This window comes from Salvelinus namaycush, chromosome 22 (genome assembly GCF_016432855.1).
Source record: "Salvelinus namaycush isolate Seneca chromosome 22, SaNama_1.0, whole genome shotgun sequence".
NCBI lineage: Eukaryota > Metazoa > Chordata > Actinopteri > Salmoniformes > Salmonidae > Salvelinus > Salvelinus namaycush.
In genome coordinates, this window is record NC_052328.1 from 16,797,406 (window position 1) to 16,824,550 (window position 27,145).

The following is a 27,145-nucleotide window of genomic DNA, read 5'->3' on the forward strand; positions in this document are numbered from 1 at the left end:
TGCCTATTTTATAGGTCCCTAGGCTCCAGAGTTTGTAGATGTATTTTTTTTTGTTCAGTAGAGATGAATTTGTCTTCATCTTTATGTTCACTAGTATTACATATAGGGTAAAACCATTTGAATTCAATCTCTTTTCGACAGCATCCCTTTTGATTTAAACAACTTTCCATACGTTTGCACATAGTGGGCCAATTTAAAAAAAATAGTCGGTCTTAATAATATATATTTTTACCTGAATGTGAAAACATTCACGAGATAAAGGTGCTTAATGTTGACCCATTTTACATACCCCACCCTACCATGAGACATCCATGGCTTCATCACTGGAAAAGATTAACAGTTCAATTTGATGTCATTTAAAAGTTTACAAACAGGGTTATCTATTTTATAATTTATTGAAAAAGTTTAATGGTCATTTGAATAAAAACAGATCAAAGTATGATGAACCAAGTATTAAAAATTAATGCTTCTACATTGACAAAGTTTGATCATAAAGTTACTAGTCCCCTCACCATGTGACACACTTGGTTCTGGAGGCGAGATTATATAGCTCGGTAGCTAATCTACTGGTGCAAAAATTTAACTGTAGGGTGTCAGCAAATAACAAGTATGAATAGTGTAAACTTTACATTTTAAAGATACTTAGATGTTTCCCCTTTCATCTGTGTCTGGTGTTAGCTAGTTACTGGCTAGCTAGGTCTTCAGCTGGCATGGAACAAAAGGGGGGGATCGTTCAAAACTGGCTCATTTGTCATGTCAACACATCCGCCACATCACAAGAGGCTTGCCAAATGGGAGATGTATAAAACGCTTTTTGACTTCATCGATACAATTTGATTGTTTGAGTTGCTTTGTATCACCAAAAATGCTTGATTTTTACTGCTCACTGCATCGAAGTTTCTTGACATAGACCTTTCAAAGAGCTGTCAGTAAAGGCGAGCTCATGATTATAAGCTCCCTGCTCACTCAAACTTCCTGGTAGTTAGCCATGAGTTATTTTTCAAACCCCCAAAAATATATTTTATCCCCCCAAAATATTATGGGTGATATGTTAGTCACTGAAAATGATATTTTACATGGGAATCAGAATGACTGTTAGGGACCCTTTTTATTAACACTGTAAAAATGTTTTACCTTTTTTAAGGTCAATTATCTAAACTTGTTAACTCAGATTTTCATATTCGCATATGTTGTAGCTTAGACCCTACTTTACACCATCTGAGGTTTTTGTGTTATGCCCACCATTGGTTGAGACAAAACATGTTGTTGAATACAGGGTGGGTGTCATTTCAGTCAGAAATAGAATGGACCTATCCGCTTAGACTTGGGGTGTGAAACTGGAATCCTTAATGTTAAGAAGAAGAAAAAAATGGTATATGCAGAAAGTAAACTTTACAGTCAAATCAAATGTTATTGGTCACATACACATATTTAGCAGATGTTATTGCAGGTGTAGCGAAATGCTAGCGGGTCAATTTCTGCAACAACTAAGAGTGTTGAAGCGCAAGGCTCGACTTCTCTGTGTTGTTGCCCTGTCTACCACGCTGGTAACTCATGCACATGCGCAGATACTGTGTATGACTGTGAGAGCCAAGTGTTTAATCTCACTCATCTCAATACCCTTGCCTATTCATTGATGATAGGCCATGCTTTACTGAAGTTACGAGATATGGGAAGCCAAGAAATTGCAAGATACAGCATTTTATTGGGAGATACAGCTTTTGATTGCCGCTAGATAGGCCTATAGTACAGTTCTGACTCGGTCTGCATGGGGGCTGACCTGCCTATACTGTGCCCCTCTCTCTTTGTCCCTCGCTATTAAGGGAAAGGGGGATACCTAGTCAGTTGTACAACTGATGTGTCTTCCGCATTTAACCAAACACCTCTGAATCAGAGAGGTACTGGGAGCTGCCTTAATAGACATCCACGTCTTTGGCGCCCGGGGAACAGTGGGTTAACTGCCTTGCTCGGGGGCAAAACAACAGATTTCTACCTTGTCAGCTCTGGGAATCGATTCAGCAACCTTTCGGTTACTGGCCCAATGCTTTAACCACTAGGCTACTGGTATTAAAGAGAGGTGGGTGTCAGCTTTCTGCATGTACACTACCGTTCAAAAGTTTGGGCTCACACAGAAATGTCCTTGTTTTTGAAAGAAAAGCAAAAAAAAATGTCAATTTTAAAATAACATCAAATTGATCATAAATACAGTGTAGACATTGTTAATGCTGTAAATGACTATTGTAGCTGGAAAAGGCAGATTTTTAATGGAATATCTACATAGGCGTACAGAGGCCCATTATCAGCAACCTTCACTCCTGTGTTCCAATGGCACGTTGTGTTAGCTAATCCAAGTTTATGATTTTAAAAGGCTAATTGATCATTAGAAAACCCTTTTGCAATTGTTAGCACAGCTGAAAACTGTTGTTCAGATTAAAGAGGCAATAAAACTGGCCTTTTTTAGACTAGTTGAGTATCTGGAGCATCATCATTTGTGGCTTCGATTACAGGCTCAAAATGGCCAGAAACAAAGAACTTTTTTCTGAAACTCGTCAGTCTATTCTTGTTCTGAGAAATGAAGGCTACTCCATGCGAGAAATTGCTAAGAAACCGAAGATATCATACAGCGCTGTGTACTACTCCCTTCACAGAATAGCGCAAACTGGCTCTAACCAGAATAGAAAGAGGAGTGGGAGGCCCCGGTGCACAACTGAGCAAGAGGACAAGTACATTAGTGTCTAGATTGAGAAACCGACGCCTCACAAGTCCTCAACTGGCAGCTTCATTAAATAGTACCCGCAATACAACAGTCTCAACGTCAACCGTGAAGCGGCAACTCCGGGATGCTGGCCTTCTAGGCAGAGTTCCTCTGTCCAGTGTCTGTTCTTTTGTCCATCTTAATTGTTTATTTTTATTGGCCAGTCTGAGATGGCTTTTTCTTTGCAACTCTGCCAGCATCCCGGAGTCGCCTCTTCACTGTTGACGTTGAGACTGTTGTTTTGCTGGAACTATTTAATGAAGCTGCCAGTTGAGGACATTAAAGAGATAAAGATGCTCAAAATTGACCTATTTTGCGTACTCCACCATACAAAAAGACATCAATTTCTTCCTCACTGGAAAGATAAATGGTTGCGATTGATATCACTTCAAATTTGGTGGGAACCAAATTGTTGGTCAGTGTTTTCCAGGGGACCCTAATTACATAAGAATAGATGTTACTTGTATACAAAGATTTTAGAATATACTATAGGCTCTCTTGATTCAGCATAGTGTTGCACAAACAACATGCTGTATCACACCCTGCCGTGATTACGAGTACGATAGTGCGGCGCACAATTGGCCCCCCATCATCCGGGTTTGGCCGTGGTAAGCCGTCATTGTAAATAAGAATTTATTCTTAACTGACTTGCCTAGTTAAATTAAAAACATGCTGATCTAGCATCTTGTATTAGTTAACTTTTGCTTTGCCCTAGCTCAGTGCATTAGCTACAGTGGGGCAAAAAAGTATTTAGTCAGCCACCAATTGTGCAAGGTCTCCCACTTAAAAAGATGAGAGGCCTGTAATTTTCATCATAGGTACACTTCAACTATGACAGACAAAATGAGAAAAAAAAATCCAGAAAATCACATTGTAGGATTTTTAATGAATTTATTTGCAAATTATGGTGGAAAATAAGTAGTTGTTAGTTGGCGATTAGCATTAGGAATTAGTGTTATTTCAAATCAAATCAAATTTTATTTTAGGCATATTCCAGCTTCTTAAGACCAACTAGCTAGTGTTTTGCAGAGAGCAAGACACTCAAACTAATAGTACAATACAGTAAACGTGAATTCATATTAAAAAGCAACTTGGATGCAGCGTCCATCTTGTTTTGAGCAGTCGGCACAGCGGCAGGGCGGGCACTTTTTATTACGGGAATCATGAAGATAATGCACTTTGCTGTTTGACAGATTCATGGTTTTAATCGCCCCAAAATATGACGTTTTGATTGTGACCAGGTAGAATGTGCAGATCGCACCAGTGCGACAATAACATTTTTAACTCGTACAGTCAAGTCAAAGGGTCGCTGTCTGGAGACCTGCAATGAAGAGGACTGGCTGCCATAGATAACTAGCCTTTGTGCAGGGGAATATTGATTGTTTCATTTATGATCATGCTTGACATATCTTATTTGCCAATGCCTACTGTCTCAAATGTGATTTTTTCTTTCCTTTTCTCTCCAGAGACGGCAGTTGACAGACAGATCTCCTTCCCCCTGTCCCATGTCCTCCATGCCAATGGGGAGAGGAATGGACAGCCACTTTTGCACGACTTTACAGACGACATCCAGTTCATGGACATCGAAGAGACATCAGGTAGAAAGCTGCATGGAAAGGCAGCCAGGGTTGATAGACGCAGTCAGTGTTTGACACTTGATTATTGTGTGTTGGGTTGCCACATTGTAGATGATTAGTGTTACTAGTGATTCGGAGGGTGAAGCCGCAATCCGAGGGGTTCCTCAGCCTAGCAGAGGTTTCATAACATTGCTCTTCCTCTTCCAGGCTCCAGGCTGTGCACCTTCTTAGAAGACCATAAGGAGGATATCCTGTGTGGTCCCGTGTGGTTGGCCAGTGGACTGGACCTCTCAGGCCATGCTGGGATGCTGAGCCTCACCAGCCCCAAGCTGGTCAAAGGTAGCAATATCTGCAAACTTTTACATTGAGTCAGATTGAAGAAATCTTACCTTGGCCATTTTTGTCCCTCCAGTATGTGTCTTCCCAACTTTTTCTTGGAGAGCGAAAGGTGATCTGCATGCCGCTGTTTATCTGAATCCTCCCCCCCTGGCAATGTACGTATTGTATGTTAGATGTTTTCTGCTGGTTTGTCCCCCTCCCTGCAGGCATGGCTGGGGGCAAGTACCGCTCGTTCCTGGTGCACATCAAGGCGGTGAGCGACAAGGGCATGGAGGAGAGCCCCATGCCGGTGGTGAGGATGGCCGCTGCCAAGCCTCAGAGCAGCAAGGGCCATTCCCTCTCCACCCTGCTGCAGAGGGCACAAGCCACGAAGGTACAGAGGGCAAAGCATTGGAAAACAAATGCAATTTTACATCAGTTTATTTCAGTAGTCCTTCTCTGCTGCACACGAGGCACTTTTGACTGATTGTACAGTTGTGTAAATTGAGTGCATGGATGGCCTTGATTGTAGCTTTCTCCTTTGTCTCCATCTGGTGGGAGAATAATGGTATTGCCATGTTCTCAGTGAGAAGTTGAAGGTGTCAAATTGATTGGATGTGGCTTCCTCATACCAGCAATGTCCCATTCTTGAAGGAGGACATTTTCTCTGTTAGTTTACAGCTCTACAATTTTAAAATAGCCCTCTTTGGACCTCTGATCTAACACTGTACTGTTTTCCGTGTTTAAAATTCCTCTCCCATTTAGGAAAAGGCCTCCACTTCCAAAGCAGATTCTCCTGCTCAGTCGAAGAAACCTGACAACCTCCGCGGCTGCGACCTGCTACAGGAGGTGTCCGTCACAATCCGAAGGTTTAAGAAGACCTCCATACCCAAAGAAAGGTGCGGTCCTTAGTACCGTTGTTTCACGAAAAACACTGAACTATTGTAAAATCCCAACACCTTAATAAAATGCGTTATTTCATCATCTTGCACAGTTTGAGAACGGACATGCGTCTTGTTACTTCAATACTCGTTATATCATAGTAGTAAAACATAACTAACTGAATTGTATGTATGTTGCTCCTGTCTTTTTCAGAGTCCAGCGCTGTGCCATGCTGCAGTTTCCAGATTTCCATGAGAAGCTTTTGAACGGGCTGTGTAAGGGGGCGGATGAGGGCCCTGGCACAGAGCACTCCCAGAGCCTCATCCTTGACTGCCTCTGCTGGTTGGCTGGAGTGTACTCCAACGGACCCTGCAGGTGGGCCTAAGAGGATGAATGTGGGATGCAAGAAGGAGATGAGATATTCATAGGGATACAGAGATGCTCTATACATGCGGTAAAGAGATCAATGGAATTACCACTCTGGGGATAATCGAGACGGCCATCAAAATTTGTCTACATTTAGGCTGTTGATATTTGTGTTTTACACTGTAAGGGTACAAGTCAGAGTATAGTGCTTGTATGGATGTCAACCCCAATCGTTCATGTCGTCACCAATCAACTGCATTACACTTATCAACTGCTTCAACTACCACCACAGATTTTCTATATGGCTAACTAGGTCTACACCTGTTGTATTTGGCGCATGTGACAAATACAATTTGATTATACGAACGGGAGTTCTAAACCCGAAAAGGACATCTTCTAAATATTATGAAGCGGGGAACAGCTAAATATATCCAAATCAGATTTTAATAACATTGTAGGCCTGTTAGAAGACATAAATCATGTCGGATTTGACAAATATCCAGATTTTTTGAACGCCCGCCAATGACGGCATCCTTGCACTATCCACCATGGTCTGTGTTCCATTGTTACTTTACCGCATGTATATGTTTCTGAGATTAGATATTATTACTGTACTGTTTTTGGTCACATGATATATCTCAACATTTTCACTAGGGATCAATCAAGTTTATTTTATATAGCCCTTCGTACATCAGCTAATATCTCGAAGTGCTGTACAGAAACCCAGCCTAAAACCCCAAACAGCTAGCAATGCAGGTGTAGAAGCACGGTGGCTAGGAAAAACTCCCTAGAAAGGCCAAAACCTAGGAAGAAACCTAGAGAGGAACCAGGCTATGAGGGGTGGCCAGTCCTCTTCTGGCTGTGCCGGGTGGAGATTATAACAGAACATGGCCAAGATGTTCAAAATGTTCATAAGTGACAAGCATGGTCAAATAATAATCAGGAATAAATGTCAGTTGGCTTTTCATAGCCGATCATTAAGAGTTGAAAACAGCAGGTCTGGGACAGGTAGGGGTTCCATAACCGCAGGCAGAACAGTTGAAACTGGAACAGCAGCAAGGCCAGGTGGACTGGGGACAGCAAGGAGTCATCATGCCCGGTAGTCCTGACGTATGGTCCTAGGGCTCAGGTTCTCAGAGAGAAAGAAAGAGAGAACGAGAGAATTAGAGAGAGCATACTTAAATTCACACAGGACACTGGATAAGACAGGAGAAGTACTCCAGGTATAACCAACTGACCCTAGCCCCCCGACACATAAACTACTGCAGCATAAATACTGGAGGCTGAGACAGGAGCGGTCAGGAGACACTGTGGCCCCATCCGAAGATACCCCCGGACAGGGCCCGGACAGGGATGTGACACAACCATTTTTTTTATTGGTCCCCCCCCCCCCCAAAAAACATACAATTCCATGTGAATTCTCAATGCAGCTGTTGCTGGTTTATGTCCCTTTCAGATGGTTGCGTGTTGCCCCCGCACTACCATTACTGTACCTCAATTCCACCTCGCAAAGTTTGCATTTCTCCACCTTCACATTTAACTTCTCAAAGTATTGCCATTTCATTTAAAATACACAACGTTCACCAGGCCCTTTTAGTCTATTGTCTAGTTAGGCTTTAATGGCAAAGAATATGTTTTGTGATAACTGTGATTTTAAATTTTGTGGGGGGGGGGGGGCAAGGGATTTTTTTTAACGTTAATGATCACAATTTTGTTTAAATGTTCACCCATAATGTTATTGAATTGTGTTTATTAATATTAATATTTAATTTTTATTTAACCACGCAAGTCAATGTAGAATAAAGTCTTATTTACATTGACTGCCTACAAAAACGCAAAAGGCCTCCTGCGGGGATGGATCCGGGATTAAAAATACAGGACAGAACACACATCACGAGAAGAGACACCACAACACTACATAAAGAGAGACCTAAGACGACAACACAGCAGGGTAGCAACACAACATGGCAGCAGCACAACATGGTACCAGCACAAAACATGGTACAAACATTATTGGGCATGTTGGTTCTTTTCCTTCCAGCCTGAGAGAAGGAAAGGAGGCTCTGCTGATGAAAACAAGGAAACGGCTGACCGACATTGTGCGGGTGTGTTTTTTTGAGGCTGGACGGAGTATAGCCCACAAATGCGCCCGCTTTCTTGCACTTTGTATTAGGTGAGTTGGGCTTTTCATGGATGTTGTGACACATACTCTGTCATACTCCTTGTTGATGCTTGTGTGATGTAGTAGGTGTGCACATTTTGTAACTTGTTTTTGTCTGTTATGTCATCAGTAATGGGAAAGGGGAGCCCAGTCAGCAGGGCTTTGGCATGAATCTCCTGAATGCTCTGCTGGACAATATGCCTTACTTGCCTGCAGCAGCAACAGGTGGTAAGTAGAAATAATGTTTTTCCTGATAACACAATCGTGGGTAGAAGGCTTCTGCATTATCAACAGCATTGTTTTGGAAGTGCATGATTTTGCTAGGCAGTGGCATGTGTCGAAGTCTCTCTTTCTATCTCAGGGTCGGTGTTCTGGTACTTTGTGCTGCTTAACTATGTGAAGGATGAGGACCTGTCGGGCTGCAGCACGGCCTGTGCCTCTCTGCTCACCACTGTCTCCCGGCAACTGCAGGACCGCCTCACGCCCCTGGAGGCTTTGCTACAGACCAGGTGGGCCTTTTCATCCTCTAGTGTCCTTACACCCCATTCAGGACCTAAAGAAACCAAAAATAACCGAATGTAATGTTGCGAGAAGACTACCATAAAAACTAGTTTGTGTTGAACCCAGCTTGACTCTTTGTGAATTATAATGCTCTGTACCGTGTGTCTCCTCCCCAGATACGGCCTGTACAGTTCCCCATTCGACCCAGTGCTTTTTGACCTGGAGGTCAGCGGCTCCTCCTGTAAGAATGCCTTCAACAGTAGCATCGGCGTCCAGTCAGACGAGATTGACCTTTCCGAAATTCTCTCAGGTCTGCACCACATTTCACCATATTGCTTACACCTATCCAATTCCTTCATCAATGGATTCATTTTGGTCTGGGCTGTACTCTGGTGTGTGTGTGACTTAACCTGTGTGTGTGTCTATTGCAGGGAACGGCAAGGTAAGCAGCTGTGCGGCGGCCGAGGGCAGCTTCACGGCCCTCACTGGGCTCCTGGAGGTGGAGCCGTTGCACTTTACCTGTATCTCCACCAGCGACGGCACCAGGGTGGAGAGGGACGACGCAAGCATGTTCACAGGTACCTACCTCAGCTGCTTCTTGTTACTTGTGTAAAGGTTTGTCCAGACCCTTTGTGAAATGGAACATTAAACATCTTCACTGTTCCTACTCAGGGATTTTGATTTCTACTCCTGACCTTTGCCCTCTTCTCCCAGTGAGCACATTCGGTGTGACCCCGGCGGTGGGTGGCCTGTCGGCGGGCACAGTGGGCGAGGCGTCTACGGCGCTGAGCTCTGCAGCCCAGGTGGCTCTGCAGTCGCTGTCCCACGCCATGGTGTCTGCAGAGCAGCAGCTGCAGGTGCTCCAGGAGAAACAGCAGCAGCTGTTCAAACTACAGCAACAGGTCAGGGACTCTAGCACCCATACAGGCAAACTTACATACAGACATGTCCCTATACACGTATTCACAGACATGCATGTTATGTACTCACACAGGTGCACATACACACGTCTTCTTATTCAAGCCGTCACTATATGCACAAACACCAATATCATGTCAGACTTCTTGTACAGTGCATTCGGAAAGTATTCAGACCCCTTGACTTTTTCCACATTTTGTTACGTTACAACCTTAATCTAAAATGGATTACTTTGTCTCCCCTCCCCTCCTCATAAATCTATACACAACACCCCAAAATAACAAATCAAAAACAGGTTTGTAGAAATGTTGTAAAAAAAAAACTAAAATGACATTTTACATAAGTATTCAGACCCTTTACTCAGTACTTTGTTTAAGCACCTTTGGCAGCGATTACAGCCTTGAGTCTTGGGTATGACGCTACAAGCTTGGCACACCTGTATTTGGGGAGTTTCTCCCATTCTTCTCTGCAGATCATCTCAAGCTCTGTCAGCTCTGTCAGGTTGGATGGGGAGCGTCGCTTCACAGCTATTTTCAGGTCTCTCCAGAGATGTTTGATAGGGTTCAAGTCCAGGCTCTGGCTGGGCCACACAAGGCATTGATACTTGTCCCGAAGCCACTCTTGTGTCGTCTTGGCTGTGTGCATAGGGTTGATGTTCTGTTGGAGGGTGAAGCTTTGCCCCAGTCTGAGGTCCTGAGCGCTCTGGAGCAGGTTTTCATCAAGGTGCTCTCTGTACTTTTCTCCGTTCATCTTTCTGTCGATCCTGATTAGTCTCCCAGTCCCTGCCGCTGAAAAACATCCCCACAGCATGATGCTGCCACCACCATGCTTCAACTTAGGGATGATGGCAGGTTTCCTCCAGATGTGACGCTTGGCATTCAGGCCAAAGTGTTCAATCTTGGTTTCATCAGACCAGAGAATCTTGTTTCTCATGGTCTGAGAGTCCGTACGGTGCTTTTTGGTAAACTCCAAGCGGACTGTCGTGCCTTTTACTGAGGAGTGGCTTCTGTCTGGCCATCATAAAGGCCTGATTGGTGGAGTGGTACAGAGATGGTTGTCCTTCTGGAAGGTTCTCCCATCTCCACAGAGGAACTCTGGAGCTCTGTCAGTGACCATCGGGTTCTTGGTCCCCACTCTGACCAAGGCCCTTCTCCCCTGATTGCTCAGTTTGGCATCATTAAGAATGATGGAGGCCACTGTATTCTTGGGGACCTTCAATGGTGCAGAAATGCTTTGGTACCCTTCCCCAGATCTGTGGCTCAACACAATCCTGTCTCAGAGCTTTACGGCCAGTTCCTTTGACCGCATGGCTTGGTTTTTACTCTGACATGCACTGTCAACTGTCGGACCTTTATATAGACAGGTGTGTGCCCTGCCAAATCATGTCCAATCATTTGAATTTACCGCAGGTGGACTCCAATCAAGTTGGATGATCAATGGGAACAGGATGCACCTGAGCTCAATTTCAAGTCTCATAGCAAAGGGTCTGAATAATTATGTAAAGAAGATATTTGTTTTATTTTTGAATAAAATAATTTAAAAAACTTTTCACTTTGTCATTATGGGGTGTTGTGTTTAGATTGAGGATTTTTATTTATTTGACTAATTTTAGAATAAGTCTTTAACATAAAATGTGTATAAAGTGAAGCCGTCTGAATAGTTTCCGAATGCAATGTATCAGTGTGATATTTGCCTGTTTTAGCCAAGTAGTAATCCTGTCTGTGTTCGGAACAGAAGGCCAAGCTGGAGGCAAAGTTGCACCAGACCAATTCAGCAGCTGCGGCCTCCGGCGTGGGGCCCATCCACAACTCTGTGCCTTCCAGTGCCCCCGGCTTCTTCATCCATCCCTCTGAAGTCATCCCCCCCACGCCCAAGACCACCCCGCTGTTCATGACGCCACCACTTACTCCTCCCAACGAGGCGGTGTCGGCAGCCATCAGTGTGGAGCTGGCCCAGCTCTTCCCTGGCTCCATGATAGACCCACCGCCTGTCAACCTGGCCGCACACAACAAGAACAGCCAGAAAGCCAAGCCGGTCAGTCACAAACAACTCTTCGACGGCAGATAGCCTTGCGTTTTAAGAGTGTGGGCCAGTAACCGAAAGGTTGCGTCTGCTAAATTACTAAAATGCCAATAGCTCAAAGCACAGCAGTTAGGTTTGTGCTTTCACATGAACACCACGGGACTTTTGTTGCATTTTGTCAATTAATAAAATATGTAAATTAAGAAGTTTTATATTCTATATGTTTTGACTGGAAAGCGTCTCTGTTTGTTGCAGAACCCCATGGGCAGCGGTCTGGCGTTGGCCCTCTCTCAAGCCTCTCACTTCCTCCAGCCTCCTCCACAGCAGTCCATCATCATTGAGCGCATGCACTCTGGTAAGTACAGTTACCTTTTTGTGCCTTTTTACCTGGGTCAACAGTTGTAAATGAAACTCGAGCGTATACACTACTTGACCAAAAGTATGTGGACACCTGCTCGTTTGACATCTCTCGAATACCGAATATTCCAGAAATGATGTCATGGCTTTAGAAGCTTCTGACAGGCTAATTGACATCACTTGAGTCAATTGGAGGTGTACCTGTGGATATATTTCAAGGCCTATCTTCAAATTCAGTGCCTCTTTGCTTGACATCATGGGAAAATCAAAAGGAATCTGCCAAGACCTCAGAAAAAAATTGTAGACCTCCGCAAGTCTGGTTCATCCTTTGGAGCAATTTCCAAATGCCTGAAGGTACCACGTTCATCTGTACAAACAATAGTGCACAAGTATAAACACCATGAGACCACGCAGCCGTCATACCGCTCAGGAAGGAAATGCGTTCTGTCTCCTAGAAATGAATGTACTTTGGTGCGAAAAGTGCAAATCAATCCCAGAACAACTGCAAAGGAACTTGCTGGAGGAAACGGGTACAAAAGTATCTATATCCACAGTAAAACGAGTCCTTTATCGACATAACCTGAAAGGCCGCTCAGCAAGGAAGAAGCCACTGCTCCAAAACAGCCATTAAAAAAGCCAGACTACGGTTTGCAACTGCGCATGGAGACAAAGATCATACTTTTTGGAGAAATGTCCTCTGGTCTGAGGAAACAAAAATAGAACTGTTTGGCCGTAATTACCGTTGTTATGCTTGGAGGAAGAAGGGGGATGCTTGCAAGCCGAAGAACACCATCCCAACCGTGAAGCACGAGGGTGGCAGCATCATGTTGTGGGGGTGCTTTGCTGCAGGAGGGACTGGTACACTTCACAAAATCATGAGGCATCATGAGGCAGGAAAATTATGTCGATATATTGAAGCAACATCTCAAGACATCAGTCAGGAAGTTAAAGCTTGGTCGCAAATGGGTCTTCCAAATGGACAATGACCCCAAGCATACTTCCAAAGTTGTGGCAAAATGGCTTAAGGACAACAAAGTCAAGGTATTGGAGTGGCAGTCACAAAGCCCTGACCTCAATCCTATTGAAAATTTGTGGGCAGAACTGAAAAAACGTGTGCGAGCAAGGAGGCCTACAAACCTGATTTAGGTACACCAGCTCTGTCAGGAGGAATGGGACAAAATTCACCCAACTTATTCTGGAAGGCTACCAGAAACGTTTGACCCAAGTTCAACAATTTAAATGCAATGCTACCAAATACTAATTGAGTGTATTTAAACTTCTGACCCACTGGGAATGTGATGAAAGAAAGAAAAGCTGAAATAAATAATTCTCTCTACTATTATTCTGACATTTCACATTCTTAAAATAAAGTGGTGATCCTAACTGACCTAAGACAGGGAATTGTTACTAGGATTAAATGTCAGGAATTGTGAAATACTGAGTTTAAATGTATTTGGCTAAGGTGTATGTAAACGTCCGACTTCAACTGTACATACAGTACCAGTCAAAAGGTTGGAGTCATTCAAGTGTTTTTATTTATTTTTGCTATTTTCCTCATGGTAGAATAATAGTGAATACGTCAAAACTATGAAATAACACACATGGAATCAGGAAGTAACCCAAAAAAAGTGTTAAACAAATATATTTTATTTGAGATTGTTAACAGTAGCCATCCTTTGCCTTGATGACAGCTTTGCACCCTCTTGGCATTCTCTCAACCAGCTTCATGAGTTAGTCACTTGCAATGCATTTCAATTAACAGGTGTGCCTTGTCAAAAGTTATTTTGTGGAATTTCTTTCCTTAATGTGTTTGAACCAATCAGTTGTGACAAGGTAGGAGTGGTATACAGAATATAGACCTATTTGGTAAAAGACCAGGTCCAAATTATAGCAAGAACATCTCAAATAAGCAAAGAAACGACAGTCCATCATTACTTTAAGACATGAAGGTCAGTAAAGTTTGAACGTTTCTTCAAGTGCAGTTGCAAAAACCACCAAGCGCTATGATGAAACTGGCTCTCATGAGGACCGCCACAGGAAAGGAAGACCCAGAGTTACTTCTGATGCAGTGGATAAGCTCATTAGAGTTAATTGCACCTCAGATTGAGGCCCAAATAAATGCTTCACAGAGTTCAAGTAACAGACACATCTCAACATTAACTGTTCAGAGGAGAATGTGTGAATCATGCCTTCATGGTCAAATTGCTGCAAAGAAACCACTACTAAATGACACCTCCAGGCTGTGTAAGGGCTATTTGACCAAGGAGGAGAGTGATGGAGTGCTGTATCAGATGACCTGGCCTCCACATTCACCCGACCTCAACCCAATTGAGATGGTTTGGGATGAGTTGGACTGCAGAGTGAAGGAAAAGGAGCCAACAAGTGCTCAGCATATGTGGGAATTCCTTCAAGACTGTTGGAAAAGCATTCCAGGTGAAGCTGCTTGAGTGCCAGAGTGTGCAAAGCTGTCAAGGCAAAGGGTGGCTACTTTGAAGAATCTCAAATATAAAATAGATGTGGAACCAAAAAAGTGTTAAACAAATCAACAATGTAGAAAATAGTAAAAAACAACAACACTTGAATGAGTAGGTGTGTCTAAACTTTTGACTGGTACTGTATGTCTCATGAGTTGTGCCCTATATGGCAAATAGGGATTCATTTGAGATGTTGTTTTGGTAAGCTCTTGTGTGACCTAAATACCTCCTCTTGTCCCAGGAGCGCGGAGATTTGTGACACTGGATTTCGGTCGTCCCGTGCTGCTGACAGACGCTCTGATCCCCACCTGTGGGGACCTGGCCTCTCTGTCCATCGACATCTGGACGCTGGGGGAGGAGGTGGACGGACGCAGGCTAGTGGTTGCCACGGACATCAGCACCCACTCCCTCATCCTGCACGACCTTCTGCCGCCCCCTGTCTGCCGCTTCATGAAAGTCAGTGGCCGAGATGCATTGTCTCTGAAGATCTTTGTCCATTTGTCTTCTTTTCTATACCTTTTCTAATTCACGGGTTTCGAATAAGTATCTGAACTCTGTGGGCATTGAAGAAATTGCATCGTTATCTTTTTTTCCCCCTCAATGAGCATTCTGTGATAAAATTACTATGTTCCATAGCAGCTGTTTTCCTACAACCTAATCCACTTTTCTCCATACCTCCCACTTCACCCAACAGATCACTGTGATTGGTCGTTATGGCAGCACCAATGCCCGGGCCAAGATCCCATTGGGCTTCTACTACGGCCACACCTACATCCTGCCCTGGGAGAGCGAGCTGAAGCTGATGCACGACCCCCTGAGGGGAGAGAGTGACGCGGCCAGCCAACCTGACTTGGATCAGCACCTGGCCATGATGGTGGCCTTGCAGGAGGACATCCAGTGCAGGTCAGAAGGCATACAAAACTATTCAACTAGTTAGCTAACTCTGATTTAAGTTATATGAGATGTATGTTTATGTGGTATCTGCTAGACAGACAAGCTTTGTCATCAATGGAGATGGACTAATGCTTTGTGGATATAGGATGCAAATTTGACTCCTACGTCTCTTTTGCGCTCGCCCTCTCCCGAAGGTACAACCTGGGGTGCCACCGGCTGGAGACCTTACTCCAGAACATCGACCTGCCTCCTCTGAACAGTGCCAACAACGCCCAGTACTTCCTGCGGAAGCCCGACAAGGCGGTGGAGGAGGACGCGCGAGTCTTCTCGGCCTATCAGGACTGTATCCAGCTGCAGCTACAACTCAACTTGGCCCACCACGCCGTCCAGAGGCTCCGCGTGTCCCTGGGAGCCGGGCGCAAGATCCTGCCTGAGCCCTACGACCCCCGGGAGCTCATCCAGAACTCTTCCACCGAGCAGCTGAGAACCGTCATCCGCTACCTGCTGGACACACTCCTCAGCCTTCTGCACTCTAACAACGGTAAGATGTCTGGGGATGGCCACAGGGTCTTTATCAGGGATGGGATCTACTTGTCTGACTGTATCCCATATTCATACATCTTTAAAGTTGGCCTAGCCTCAAATCAATATCCTTCTTTACCTGATAGTCTGTTCTCCTAACAACATCTCTAGGGGACATTGGTAGGTTATCTTTAGAATGATCTGAGTCACACCTCCACACCTCCTCAATACATGTATTTTCTCCTTCTTGCATAAGCCTATAGCATTTTTGTACCTTAGCCATGTTTGAGACATGAATTCTTTCAAGCCACGAGAAATGTAGGAATAAATTATTTTCTGATTTTGTCTTCTGCCCTCGCTTGCCTTTTTTAAATGAAATAGCCTACATTTTAAAAATGTTTTCTATGCGTATTCTCACAACCAATTCTGTATGATGTCTTTGAAAAAGTTTTGATAAATATTCGCTTTTCGAAGTTGTTCAAAGTTAACCGAAAGCCCATGGTTCTGTGAAGAGTGCTTAGCAATCTTCTCTCACCCGTCAAATCACTACTGACGCTCCCTAGCAGCTCGTCATACAGTTTCACGAGTCTCTTCTTATGAAAGAGAATAAAGTATTACCCCCTTGCTGCTGGTGTTTCCTGGCGTTATGCCTGCGCTGTCTTTTTACCCTCAGTGAATTCCAAATGGCCCTGTTCAGATCAGTGGAATGGAGCCTTTCATTTAAACTCCCTCATTATATCCAGCCCTCTGTAGTTCTCTCACTGGCTGTCTGCAGAATAGTGGATTGAGACGTCTGGTTTTAAGGGCTTGATTGGAAGGATAATGTCTGTACTTTTCTCTCCGAAATGAAGGGTTGCTTTTTCAAGGCCTGTGGTTTCCGTGTAGTGGTCAGTGTCTCCTCATGAAAGCCCTTTTCTAGGAACTGTGGACTTTTCTTCTGTTGAACGCTTTGATTTAGTCAAGTACATGTGGTAATTTAATGTTTTTTGCGGTCACTTGCGTTGTACCCCTCTTGCAGTTTCCCTCGTTATATCACGTACCCTCTCAGTTGATATCTCCACCCTTGTACAGTATTTATTTATTTATATTTAGCTTGTTTCTTTCCCTTCCGTTTTGTGTTTCCTTCCCACTCATCTTTCCCTAGCTCTCATTTGACCGCCATCTTTCACTTGATATCATACTTTCTCCTTGTCCTCCCCCACTAGGGTACGCAGTCCCGTCCGTGCTGCAGAGCACGTTCCACGCGCAGGCCTGCGAGGAGCTCTTCAAGCACCTGTGCATCAGCGGCACGCCCAAAATCCGTCTGCACGCGGGCCTGCTGCTGGTGCAGCTGTGTGGAGGGGAGTGCTGGTGGGGCCAGTTCCTCTCCAACGTCCTGCAGGAGCTCTACAACTCCGAGCAGCTGCTCATCTTCCCCCAGGACAGGTGGGCTTTTATGCACTGAGGAGCTGTCTCTATCCACTGCACTCCCTTTAGATTCTTTGCACCACACTGACAAACTGTAGCTCCTTGGACAATCATTATGTCCACACTTCCCCCTCACAACACAAACTGGTTACTGCCCATTGACCGGTGACATTGGGATTTCTCTAACTTCCATAAAGATAGGTGTTTGTTACATTCAAACACACACCTATCTTTATATCAGAAGCACCCACCCAGACTTATTATTGACTTGTGTTTCCATGTTGCGGAGATTGACCGGGTCCTCTGTGTGTTGTCCCTCAGGGTCTTCATGCTCCTGTCCTGCATCGGCCAAAGATCCTTGAGCAACAGCGGCGTGCTTGAGGGGCTGCTTAACCTGCTGGACAGCCTGCTGTCCCCCCTACAGCAGCCTATGGCGGCTGCCCATCGCAGGACTGAAGGTGGGCTAGCCGGAGGTGGCAGGTCCCTGGGCTGGGGCTGGCAGCAGGGATGGGGGGCTGGGGTGGTCCCTGGCCCCAGCACCGGGCTCCCAGGGCTCTCGACTCAACCAGCAACCTATGAGTGTGTGTCTGTGTGTGCGGCAGGTGTGTTGGACGTCCCCATGATCAGCTGGGTGGTGATGCTTGTGTCGCGGCTGCTGGACTACGTGGCCAGCGTGGAGGACGAGGCGTCTGCAGGCAAGAAGCACCTGGGAGGGAAGGAGAGGGAGCGCACCTTCACAGGTAGCGTAGTGTAGGCTAGGGCATCTCCAATGAGATGTGCTGCTGAGGACTTATTTGGCCAAGCAATCACGACAGTGATCATATTTATTGTTTTGTCTACCCTATTCCCTGCTTTTTGACTATTTTTTTAAATATTTTCTAACAGCCTGGTTACACAAGTGATGTTATAGGCTTTTATCCTACTACTCTTTGTCTGCGAGGCTAGCTATAAAATCAACAAGGTTTTATTACAAAAACAGTATTCAGTTTTGAGAACCATGAATCATATTAACAGGGTAATATTATTGCACATTGATTTGGAACCAAAAACCCAACTCTAACGTGCCTCCCCCCCCCACCTCTCTCCAATGAATCAAGGTAATCAGTGGAGCTTTATAAATAACAGCCCCCAGTCCTCCAGCTCCAACCGCTCAGCCAAAGGCAACAGCAGCCTGGATCGCCTGTATTCCCGCAAGATCCGCAAACAGCTGGTGCACCACAAACAGGTAAATGTGTCCAAATCCAACGTCCATTTCCGTCTCAAAAACGTCAGGGAGTTGCGAATCTCTCCCGTAAATCTGTGTTAGTCACAGTTATTGTGTTCTCCCTCTTACTACTGGCTTTGCATGAAGTCTTGTCATGTAATGATGGTCTTTGTGGTGTTTATTTATCCTGTCCTTTTCATTGTAGCAGTTAAATCTATTGAAGGCGAAACAGAAGGCTTTGGTGGAGCAAATTGAGAAGGAGAAGATCCAGAGCAACAAAGGCTCCTCATACAAACTGCTGGTGGAGCAGGCCAAGCTGAAACAGGCCACATCCAAGGTGAGGATTTCAGAAGCTCTGAAAAGGAACGCTGGAATAGCAAAAGGGTTTTCCCATAGAAATCGAATGACTAAGAATGAAATAATTATTTTTCTCTCATCTTGGTAACACAAGAATATAAAATCAAAAATGTTTTTGGGTCACCTTTCAACAAGTTATGACCGATCTGCACACATGTAGTTAAAATAGCGTGTGCACCAATACACTCACACAGGTTACAGGTATGCTAGTTGGAATAGTGATAGATTAAACCATGTGTATTAATTGACTTCCGCTGCCTGACATCTGCCTCCATCTATTTCTTGCTCTCTCCATCTCTCCCCCCATCTCTCTCCATGGCAGCACTTTAAGGACCTGATCCGTCTGAGGCGTACAGCTGAGTGGCCCCGCTCCACCCTGGACACAGAGGCCACGGCCGCCAAAGAGGCCCCAGAGGTGGAGCCTCTGCCCTTCACACTGGCCCACGAGCGCTGCATCTCCGTGGTGCAGAAACTGTCCCTTTTCCTCCTCTCCATGGACTTCACCTGTCACGCAGACCTCCTGCTGTTCGTCTGCAAGGTATGCACTGCCAGAAACTTTGATTTGTGTTCTTCGCGTTGAATTGGGTTGGCGCTATGTAAATGCATACTTTGTCAGAAAGTTGTGCTGATCACGTGTCTGATTTGGCCCTTCAGGTCTTGGCCAGGATAGCCAATGCCACCAGGCCCACCATCCACCTGTGTGAGGTGGTGTCGGAGCACCAGCTGGAGCGTCTGCTGCTGCTGCTGGTGGGGACAGACTTCAACAGGGGGGACATCTCCTGGGGAGGGGCCTGGGCCCAGTACTCCCTCACCTGCATGCTGCAGGACATCCTGGCAGGTAGGGGTAGCTGCTACAATTCAAGTCACTGTTCAATTCTCACGTCATTGAAGAACTCTGTTTTCTAGCTAAACCTGGCATTCTATTATAGATATGGGGAATATTTGCATTGCTAGCAGTCTCTAGTTGTTTAATTTCTCACACCACTAACCTTCTCCTGTCCCCTCCTCTCCTTAGGGGAGCTGCTGTCCCCAGGGTCCCTGGATGGTATGGACGAGGGGGCGGTAGGCGAGGAAGCAGGGGCATCGTCCTCAGCAGGGATAGACTCTGACGACTCCCTCGCCCAGCCCACCCCCATCCCCCTCGTGGAAACCATTGACGAGGCCCTGGCTCCGGATATCATCGCAGGTACTCCTGGGACCTCCTCTGTTTTCCAAAGTGCGTTGGTAGGCCAGTCCTCAACCACATTTTACACATGGACCCCCCTCACTTTATTATCATGATGAATGCATTTGTGTTAAATTGTTTTTCTTTTTTCCCCTTTTAGCTAGCTGCATGTTTATTCTCAGTTTTTTTTCTGTATTTTGTATGGCTTCCTGTTCTGACAGTTTTATTTTAAAGGAGAGTATTGAGAGCTTCTCTAACCAGTTTAATTCTGAATGGACTGTTTTGTAATGTTTTCTTTTTTGGATATTGAGTTCAAACCGTGTAGATTTATTGCCTGTAAGATATCAAAATGCTTTAAGGGGTGGTTGTTATTTTCCTCATACTATTATTTAATTTGTGCAAAAGTTTCAATAATTCATGGTAGAATTCCTGACTTGAGATTGCGTAACTGAATTCAAACTATCACAAATCTTAATTCCCTTGACATCGTCAATGGGCTACACAAAAGCACATATTTTGTGCATTTATACCAAGTCAGAATTTTGGCGAAAGTTGTTAGAGCTTGATGATTTAGTGGGCCAACCAATTTTTTGTAGGCCTTAAAATTGCCTAGTAATTTCCTAAAAGAAGGCCTTTGAGTTTGCTGGTTTAGTGTGCTTGCTTGGCAATATTAAAGCTCTTTTCATTATTCAAAGGTGCTCCACCTCTGTCTTCTTTGGAAAAAGATAAAGACATTGACTTTGACTTGCTACAAGACCTCATGGATGTTGATATTGATCCTTTAGATATTGATTTGGAAAAAGATCCCCTTGCCGCCAAAGTCTTTAAGGTACGTAACTTGCATGTTTCAACTGCGTGTTTTCTATTCCACTCACATCTCTCTCTCTATTTAATGCTCTCTTGCATTTTATATTGAGTTATTGATAGCATCACCCCTGGGGCTCATATTGATTCAGCCCAAAACAAACATCAGTTGTACATTAACCTAAATAAACCCCACTGATCAATGATGTAGCTATACAAACGTCAAACCATAGTGTTCCATTTCTGCTCTAAATAAATACATAAATGTGTGTGTAATAAAGTTTGTTTTATTGAATCCCTCGCCAACACCACCTCCCCCTTAGCCCTGCACCCTCACTTCTCCCTAAAACTTCCCAATTTATCTCGGCTCAAGCTTTTTGAGTCTCAAAGCAATTTTCTGTATGTAGACCCAATCAATCAAACTAATCAACTTGGGAAAGTGTTATTCTCTTATCTCTTACTTTTCTTTCTGGGGGGGAAAAAATCTCTGCCATTGCACGCGAAGGAATGTAGTGTTAGTGTGCATGTCATGTTATACAGGTACCTAGCATCTGAGAGGAATGACTGCGTTTGCATTTCTCTTGTCTCTCTCTCTCTCCCTACAGCCCATTAGCAGCACCTGGTATGACTACTGGGGTGCTGACTATGGTACTTACGGTTACAACCCCTACATAGGGGGAGTAGGGATTGCTGTGTCCAAGCCCCCGGCTGTTGTCGAAAAGCCTGGGTCTCAGAGTCTCTCCATCTCCGTGTCACAAGGTGAAGGTGCATTTTGTATCCTGATATCATCTCCAAAGCTTAGTCTCGTCTAGGAATCCACACCGCTGGTTGTCTTTGCACTCTAGCATGTTTCATGTGTGTAAAGGAATACATTCTGCCTTATAACCCTGACCTTTGACCTCTCCCGCAGCTCTGGACGCCCGCCTGGAGGTAGGGCTGGAGCAGCAGGCTGAGCTTATGCTCAAGATGATGGCCACACTGGAGGCAGACTCCATCTTGCAGGCGCTCACATCAACCTCCCCTGCAGGTCTACACCTAAGAAACAAATGATTTATAGACACGTCACTCTTAGAAAAATATTTCAAGCCTGGCGAAACATCAGATGGCTGACCATTCTGTGTCCCTCTCTCCCGCCAGTGTCCAAGGCATCCAACGGGACAGATGATTCTCTGCTGCGGGGGCTCCATGTGGGCTCCCCCCCAGGAAGCAGCCTAATGGTACAGGCCTCCTCCATCCCCATGCTGAGTGCCTGCTTCAACAAGCTCTTCTCCATGCTTCAGGTGCACCACGTACAGGTCAGTCACCAACAGAATGTTTAGCTAAGGGTCTCTACTACTCCAGAAGACTTGATTGCTCAGTTTTACACATCCCACCACAGAGCTGGACCATTCTCAAGAATATGTTTGTTACCCTGGGTTAGTGGATTTGTAGATTCAGTTCTATCACATGTTTTTGCTTTAGTTGGAGTCTCTGCTGCAGCTGTGGCTAACACTCAGTCTCAACTCATGCTCTGGGGGCACTGAGGAAAGTGGATCTGACATCTTTATGTTCAACGCCAGCAGAGTGCCCACCATCCCACTCAACCAAGGTCAGAGGTCACCCTATGTCTCTCAATCCACTCCCTTTTCTGCTTAACTCTCAAACCATTCACTTTTAGTTTTTTCATATGGTTACGTGTACATGTGTTTGTATGTTAAACGTCTGTCTCTCCTGTGTTTCAATGCAGCCTCTATCAGCAGTTTCCTGTCGGTGCTAGCCTGGTACCCCAACACCTCCCTGAGGACCTGGTGTCTGGTGCTGCACTCCCTTACCCTCATGACCAACATGCCCTCCAGTGGTGAGTCCACCCTTAAAAGGGTCTCACTCTGAAGACACAATGCCACACCTACTGATGTTTCACATTGAGGATTGTGAAATAGTAAAATGCATATTGAAGTTGCAGTGTAACCAAAGATAATTAAAACCAAAGGACCTTCAACAGTACTCCTTTTTAATCGAGTGTGTGTTTGTCCTGTGTGTCAGCAGCCTCCAGCAGTGGGATGGGAGCTCATGAGAGCACGGCCCAGCAGATGGTGTCGGACCCTACGCTGGTGCACGTGCTCGTACGTTTCCTGTCTGGGGGCAACCCCCATGGCACCAGCCAGTACAGCTCCCAGGTCGGCCCCACCGCCACCCAAGCTATGCAAGAGTTCCTCACCAGGCTCCAGGTGCACCTCTCTTCCACCTGCCCACAGATGTTTAGCGAGTTCCTGCTCAAACTGATGCACATCCTGTCCACTGAGAGGTAGGTTGCCTAGAGACATCAAGAGCAGCTTTTTGTTCCACCCCAGCACTTAATAGACTTTATTCAAATGATAGCTAGTCATCTTCAATTTATCTGATGTTATAGCTGGGCTGCAACAAAAGCCATCCTTTTGATTCCATCACTATACAGTACAATGAATTGTTGTAAAGTGCCAGCGTCAATGACCCCCATCTCTTCTCGTCTTCCTTCAGGGGTCCGTTCCAGTCAGGCCAGGGTCCTCTGGACGCTCAGGTCAAGCTGTTAGAGTTCACCCTGGAGCAGAACTTTGAGGTGGTGTCGGTGAGCACCATCTCCTCTGTCATCGAGTCCATCACCTTCCTGGTGCACCACTACATCACCTGCTCTGACAAGGTGGTGTCCCGCAGCGGCTCCGACAGCTCTGTGGGCGCCCGCGCCTGCTTTGGAGGCCTCTTCGCCAACATCATCCGGCCCGGTGACGCCAAGGCGGTGTGCGGCGAGACCACGCGCGACCAACTCATGTTCGACCTGCTTAAGCTAGTCAACGCCCTGGTTCAGCTGCCCCTGTCGGGCGACCGTGAGTTCAGCGGGCGTCTGCCTCCGGCGGGCAGCGGGGCGTCGGACAGCAGCGCGTCGGACGAGGAGAAGGTGTGCGGCAGCAAGGAGGGGGCAGCGGGAGGGGCCACCCCTAACCAGGGCCCTGCGGCCGGAGTGGCTGACCTGGTGCTGGCCAACCAGCAGATCATGAGCCAGATCCTCTCGGCTCTGGGCCAGTGCAACAGCAGCGCCATGGCTATGATCATAGGTAGGCATCTGCGCACTTACCTTTTGAAAGCTTTATTAATATGGATCACCTGTAAGCTGATTTTACTATATTGAATTGTTTGTTATTGATGATACTTTCCGGTCTGTAGGTGCTAGTGGTCTCCACTTGACCAAGCATGAGAACTTCCATGGCGGACTAGATGCCATTTCTGTAGGAGATGGCCTGTTCACCATCCTCACCTCTCTGAGCAAGAGGGCCACCTCGGTGCAGGTTATGCTGCAGCCCATCCTCACCTACATGGCTTGTGGGTACATGGGAAGACAAGTAAGACTGAGCTCAGCTATGACCAAAAGGGCATCATTTAGATTTTTCTGTTTAGACATTTACTTGTGAAGATTAAAGGATTGAGGGGGGAAAAACTTAGCTTGTGTAGTACTTCTGTTATATTTCTGACTGTTTGACCCATTGTTGCTGAAAGTTTTTAAACCTCAAGCAGTCTTTGTATTTCTCCCAGGGCTCTCTGTCAACATGCCAGCTGTCTGAACCTCTGCTCTGGTTCATCCTCCGAGTGCTGGACACCAGCGAGGCACTTAAGGCATTCCACGACATGGGTGTGCACACCTACATACATACATACATACATACGTACATACACACACACACATTTGGGGAAATGTCCTAGTATATGGGCCATTAGACTAAACACGTTGTGTTTGTATTTGACCTGCGTGCAGGTGGGGTTCAGTTGATCTGTAACAACATGGTGACCAGCACACGGGCCATAGTGAACACGGCACGAAGCATGGTGTCCACCATCATGAAGTTCCTGGACACTGGCCCAGGGAAGGCTGCTGACGGCAGCCTCAAGGCCCGGGTCCTAGCCTCCGAGCCCGACAACGCAGAGGGACTCCACAACTTTGCTCCGCTCGGTATGTGGAGCTTTCCCTTTCGTGTTAGAATGATTGCAGTTTGCCTTGTGTTTTTCCCTTTGTCCTCTATTTGATGTCAAAATGTGCATGTGTCCTATTGAATGCTGTTTATCCCTCTGCAGGCACCATCACCTCCAGCAGCCCCACGGCCCAACCGGCAGAGGTCCTCCTTCAGGCCACGCCCCCTCACAGACGTGCACGTTCAGCGGCCTGGTCCTACATCTTCCTGCCAGAGGAGGCGTGGTGTGACCTCACCATCCACCTCCCTGCTGCCGTGCTGCTGAAAGAGCTGCACATCCAGCCACACCTGGCCTCCCTCGCCAGTGAGTACAGCACCACAGAACCCCCTGGCGTGGAAATAGTGCAGAGCAGTTGTCTTTTAATCAGAGACTGAATTAAATATAAACCATTATGAGAATTTTCTTGCCAATCAATGACACTAGTTGTCTAATTGATTAAGTGAAAACCAGCAGGACTTGCGCCTCTCTGGTTCCAGCAGGAAATCTGTGCCTCTCTGCTTAAGTGCCTTAAAGGCACACCGTCTACTGCCTCTTAAGCACAGTTTTCCTAATGACCCGCTTATTTCACCCACTCAAATATTAACCTACCATTAACCTACCAGTGTTGTCTAGTGCTAACTCTGCCGTCTCTTTGTCCTCTCCGAAGCCTGCCCCTCCTCGGTCTCGGTTGAGATCAGTGCGGACGGGGTCAACATGCTGCCTCTGTCCACACCCATTATCACCAGCGGCCTCACCTACATCAAGATCCAGCTGGTGAAGGCTGAGGTGGCGTCTGCGGTGTGTCTGAGGCTCCATCGACCCCGTGACGCCAGCACCCTGGGCCTGTCCCAGATCAAACTGCTTGGCCTCACCGCCTTCGGCAACACCTCCTCAGCCACCGTCAACAACCCCTTCCTGCCCTCCGAGGACCAGGTCTCTAAAACCAGGTAGAGGTTTGAGTGTCATATATAAAAATAAAAAATAAATATCACTCGTGCCACAGCACATCACTCTACCTAACCTGTGACCTTGCCATCTGTCTCTCCCATAGTATTGGCTGGCTACGTCTGCTTCACCACTGTCTGACCCACGTCAGTGACCTGGAGGCCATGATGGCCAGCGCCGCTGCCCCCACTGCCAATCTGCTCCAAACCTGCGCTGCCCTGCTTATGTCTCCCTACTGCGGCATGCACTCGCCTAACATCGAGGCCGTGCTGGTCAAGATCGGCCTGCAGTCCACCCGCATCGGTCTCAAGCTCATTGACATCCTGCTGAGGAACTGTGCAGCCTCCGGCACTGACCCTACAAGTACATAGCCGCCACATTAATAAAATGCCCATTGATCACATTGTACTCGTTTGAATCTCACAAATCGGTCTTGGCCTTCTGCCATTTGTACTTGAATCATTGTGATTTTTCTGTTTAGACCTCAACAGTCCCCTGCTCTTCGGAAGGCTCAACGGACTCTCTTCAGACTCCACCATTGACATCCTCTACCAGCTGGGAACCACACAGGATCCTGCGACTAAGGATAGGTAAAGACCACTTAACATCTACTGATGTATGTAGTCTAGTACTCCTGGGTCTATGTAATCTGGATCTGTGAAAGCAGCTCTTGATATGTTAATATTGACCACGTAATCCCTGTCTCTCCTTCCAGGATCCACGCCCTTCTCCAATGGGTCCATGACTCGTCGCTGGTGGCGGCACACAAGAGGAGTGGCCCCGTGGGCTACATCCGCCAGAGCAGCTCCTCGTCACGGGAGTATGGCCTCGTCATGCCCTCTCCCTCCCACCTCCACTGTGTGGCGGCCATCTTGTGGCACAGTTACGAGTTGCCCGTGAACTACGACCTCCCAGTGCTGCTCAACAGAGAGCTCTTTGAGTAAGTGTTATATTGTCAGAAAAAAAATAACTTCGGTCCTTTACTCAGTCTAGCGCATCCACTGTGATTCTGTACCCTTTGTTCAGTCATGAAAAGCTAAGCAGAGCTTTCGCATGCTTTGAGCCATCAGTTTGAAGAACATGAGTTCTTTGTACCCTGGTGAGAACAGCTCCCTGACGTTTTCAAGCTGTAGATTAAGTCTAAAGTTCCTCATCTCCATCTTGGTATGTCTTACATTTTACACACATCCGCTGTAAACATGAATACTGCATATATACTCTGTAAACACTTTACATCGAGCAGGGAAAACAAAGTACAAAACATACAGTGAGCTCCACTGTCAGCTTTAATTTGAGGGTATTTTCATCCCATTTTTAAGTGGTTTACCCAGTATGGATGAAAATACCCTCAAATTAAAGCTGACAGTGCACTTTAAAGTCAGTCATTGTATAATTTCAAATCCAAAGTGCTGGTGTACAGAGCCAAAACAAATACAAATGTGTCACTGCCAATACTTTTGGAGTGAAAATATTCAGAAGGAATAAGGTTTCTGACCTGTTGATTTTAGAGGGAAAGCTGTGTGTTGCTTGCTTTGTTTATACTGTTGTCCCCGTCTCTC

General features: G+C 45.9%; 1 protein-coding gene across 1 annotated transcript in view; it reads left to right on the plus strand.

The window, feature by feature from the left end:
* Positions 1-27,145, plus strand: part of birc6 (baculoviral IAP repeat containing 6) — a 150,874-nt gene that overhangs the window by 25,106 nt on the left and 98,623 nt on the right. Inside the window, exons 14-53 of the mRNA XM_038960502.1 lie at positions 4,222-4,353; positions 4,540-4,671; positions 4,878-5,044; positions 5,416-5,549; positions 5,746-5,907; positions 7,940-8,071; positions 8,190-8,287; positions 8,421-8,568; positions 8,737-8,870; positions 8,992-9,138; positions 9,275-9,462; positions 11,213-11,512; positions 11,756-11,855; positions 14,573-14,787; positions 15,026-15,234; positions 15,420-15,766; positions 16,953-17,172; positions 17,476-17,612; positions 17,757-17,894; positions 18,252-18,379; positions 18,564-18,695; positions 19,038-19,253; positions 19,370-19,553; positions 19,731-19,901; positions 20,576-20,709; positions 21,290-21,443; positions 21,595-21,711; positions 21,822-21,979; positions 22,146-22,272; positions 22,411-22,521; positions 22,707-22,968; positions 23,181-23,752; positions 23,862-24,037; positions 24,228-24,324; positions 24,448-24,642; positions 24,765-24,965; positions 25,309-25,588; positions 25,693-25,949; positions 26,068-26,176; positions 26,302-26,526. Of these exons, the coding sequence (XP_038816430.1) occupies positions 4,222-4,353; positions 4,540-4,671; positions 4,878-5,044; positions 5,416-5,549; positions 5,746-5,907; positions 7,940-8,071; positions 8,190-8,287; positions 8,421-8,568; positions 8,737-8,870; positions 8,992-9,138; positions 9,275-9,462; positions 11,213-11,512; positions 11,756-11,855; positions 14,573-14,787; positions 15,026-15,234; positions 15,420-15,766; positions 16,953-17,172; positions 17,476-17,612; positions 17,757-17,894; positions 18,252-18,379; positions 18,564-18,695; positions 19,038-19,253; positions 19,370-19,553; positions 19,731-19,901; positions 20,576-20,709; positions 21,290-21,443; positions 21,595-21,711; positions 21,822-21,979; positions 22,146-22,272; positions 22,411-22,521; positions 22,707-22,968; positions 23,181-23,752; positions 23,862-24,037; positions 24,228-24,324; positions 24,448-24,642; positions 24,765-24,965; positions 25,309-25,588; positions 25,693-25,949; positions 26,068-26,176; positions 26,302-26,526 (7,246 nt within the window). The remainder of the gene's footprint in view (positions 1-4,221; positions 4,354-4,539; positions 4,672-4,877; positions 5,045-5,415; positions 5,550-5,745; positions 5,908-7,939; positions 8,072-8,189; positions 8,288-8,420; positions 8,569-8,736; positions 8,871-8,991; positions 9,139-9,274; positions 9,463-11,212; positions 11,513-11,755; positions 11,856-14,572; positions 14,788-15,025; positions 15,235-15,419; positions 15,767-16,952; positions 17,173-17,475; positions 17,613-17,756; positions 17,895-18,251; positions 18,380-18,563; positions 18,696-19,037; positions 19,254-19,369; positions 19,554-19,730; positions 19,902-20,575; positions 20,710-21,289; positions 21,444-21,594; positions 21,712-21,821; positions 21,980-22,145; positions 22,273-22,410; positions 22,522-22,706; positions 22,969-23,180; positions 23,753-23,861; positions 24,038-24,227; positions 24,325-24,447; positions 24,643-24,764; positions 24,966-25,308; positions 25,589-25,692; positions 25,950-26,067; positions 26,177-26,301; positions 26,527-27,145) is intronic.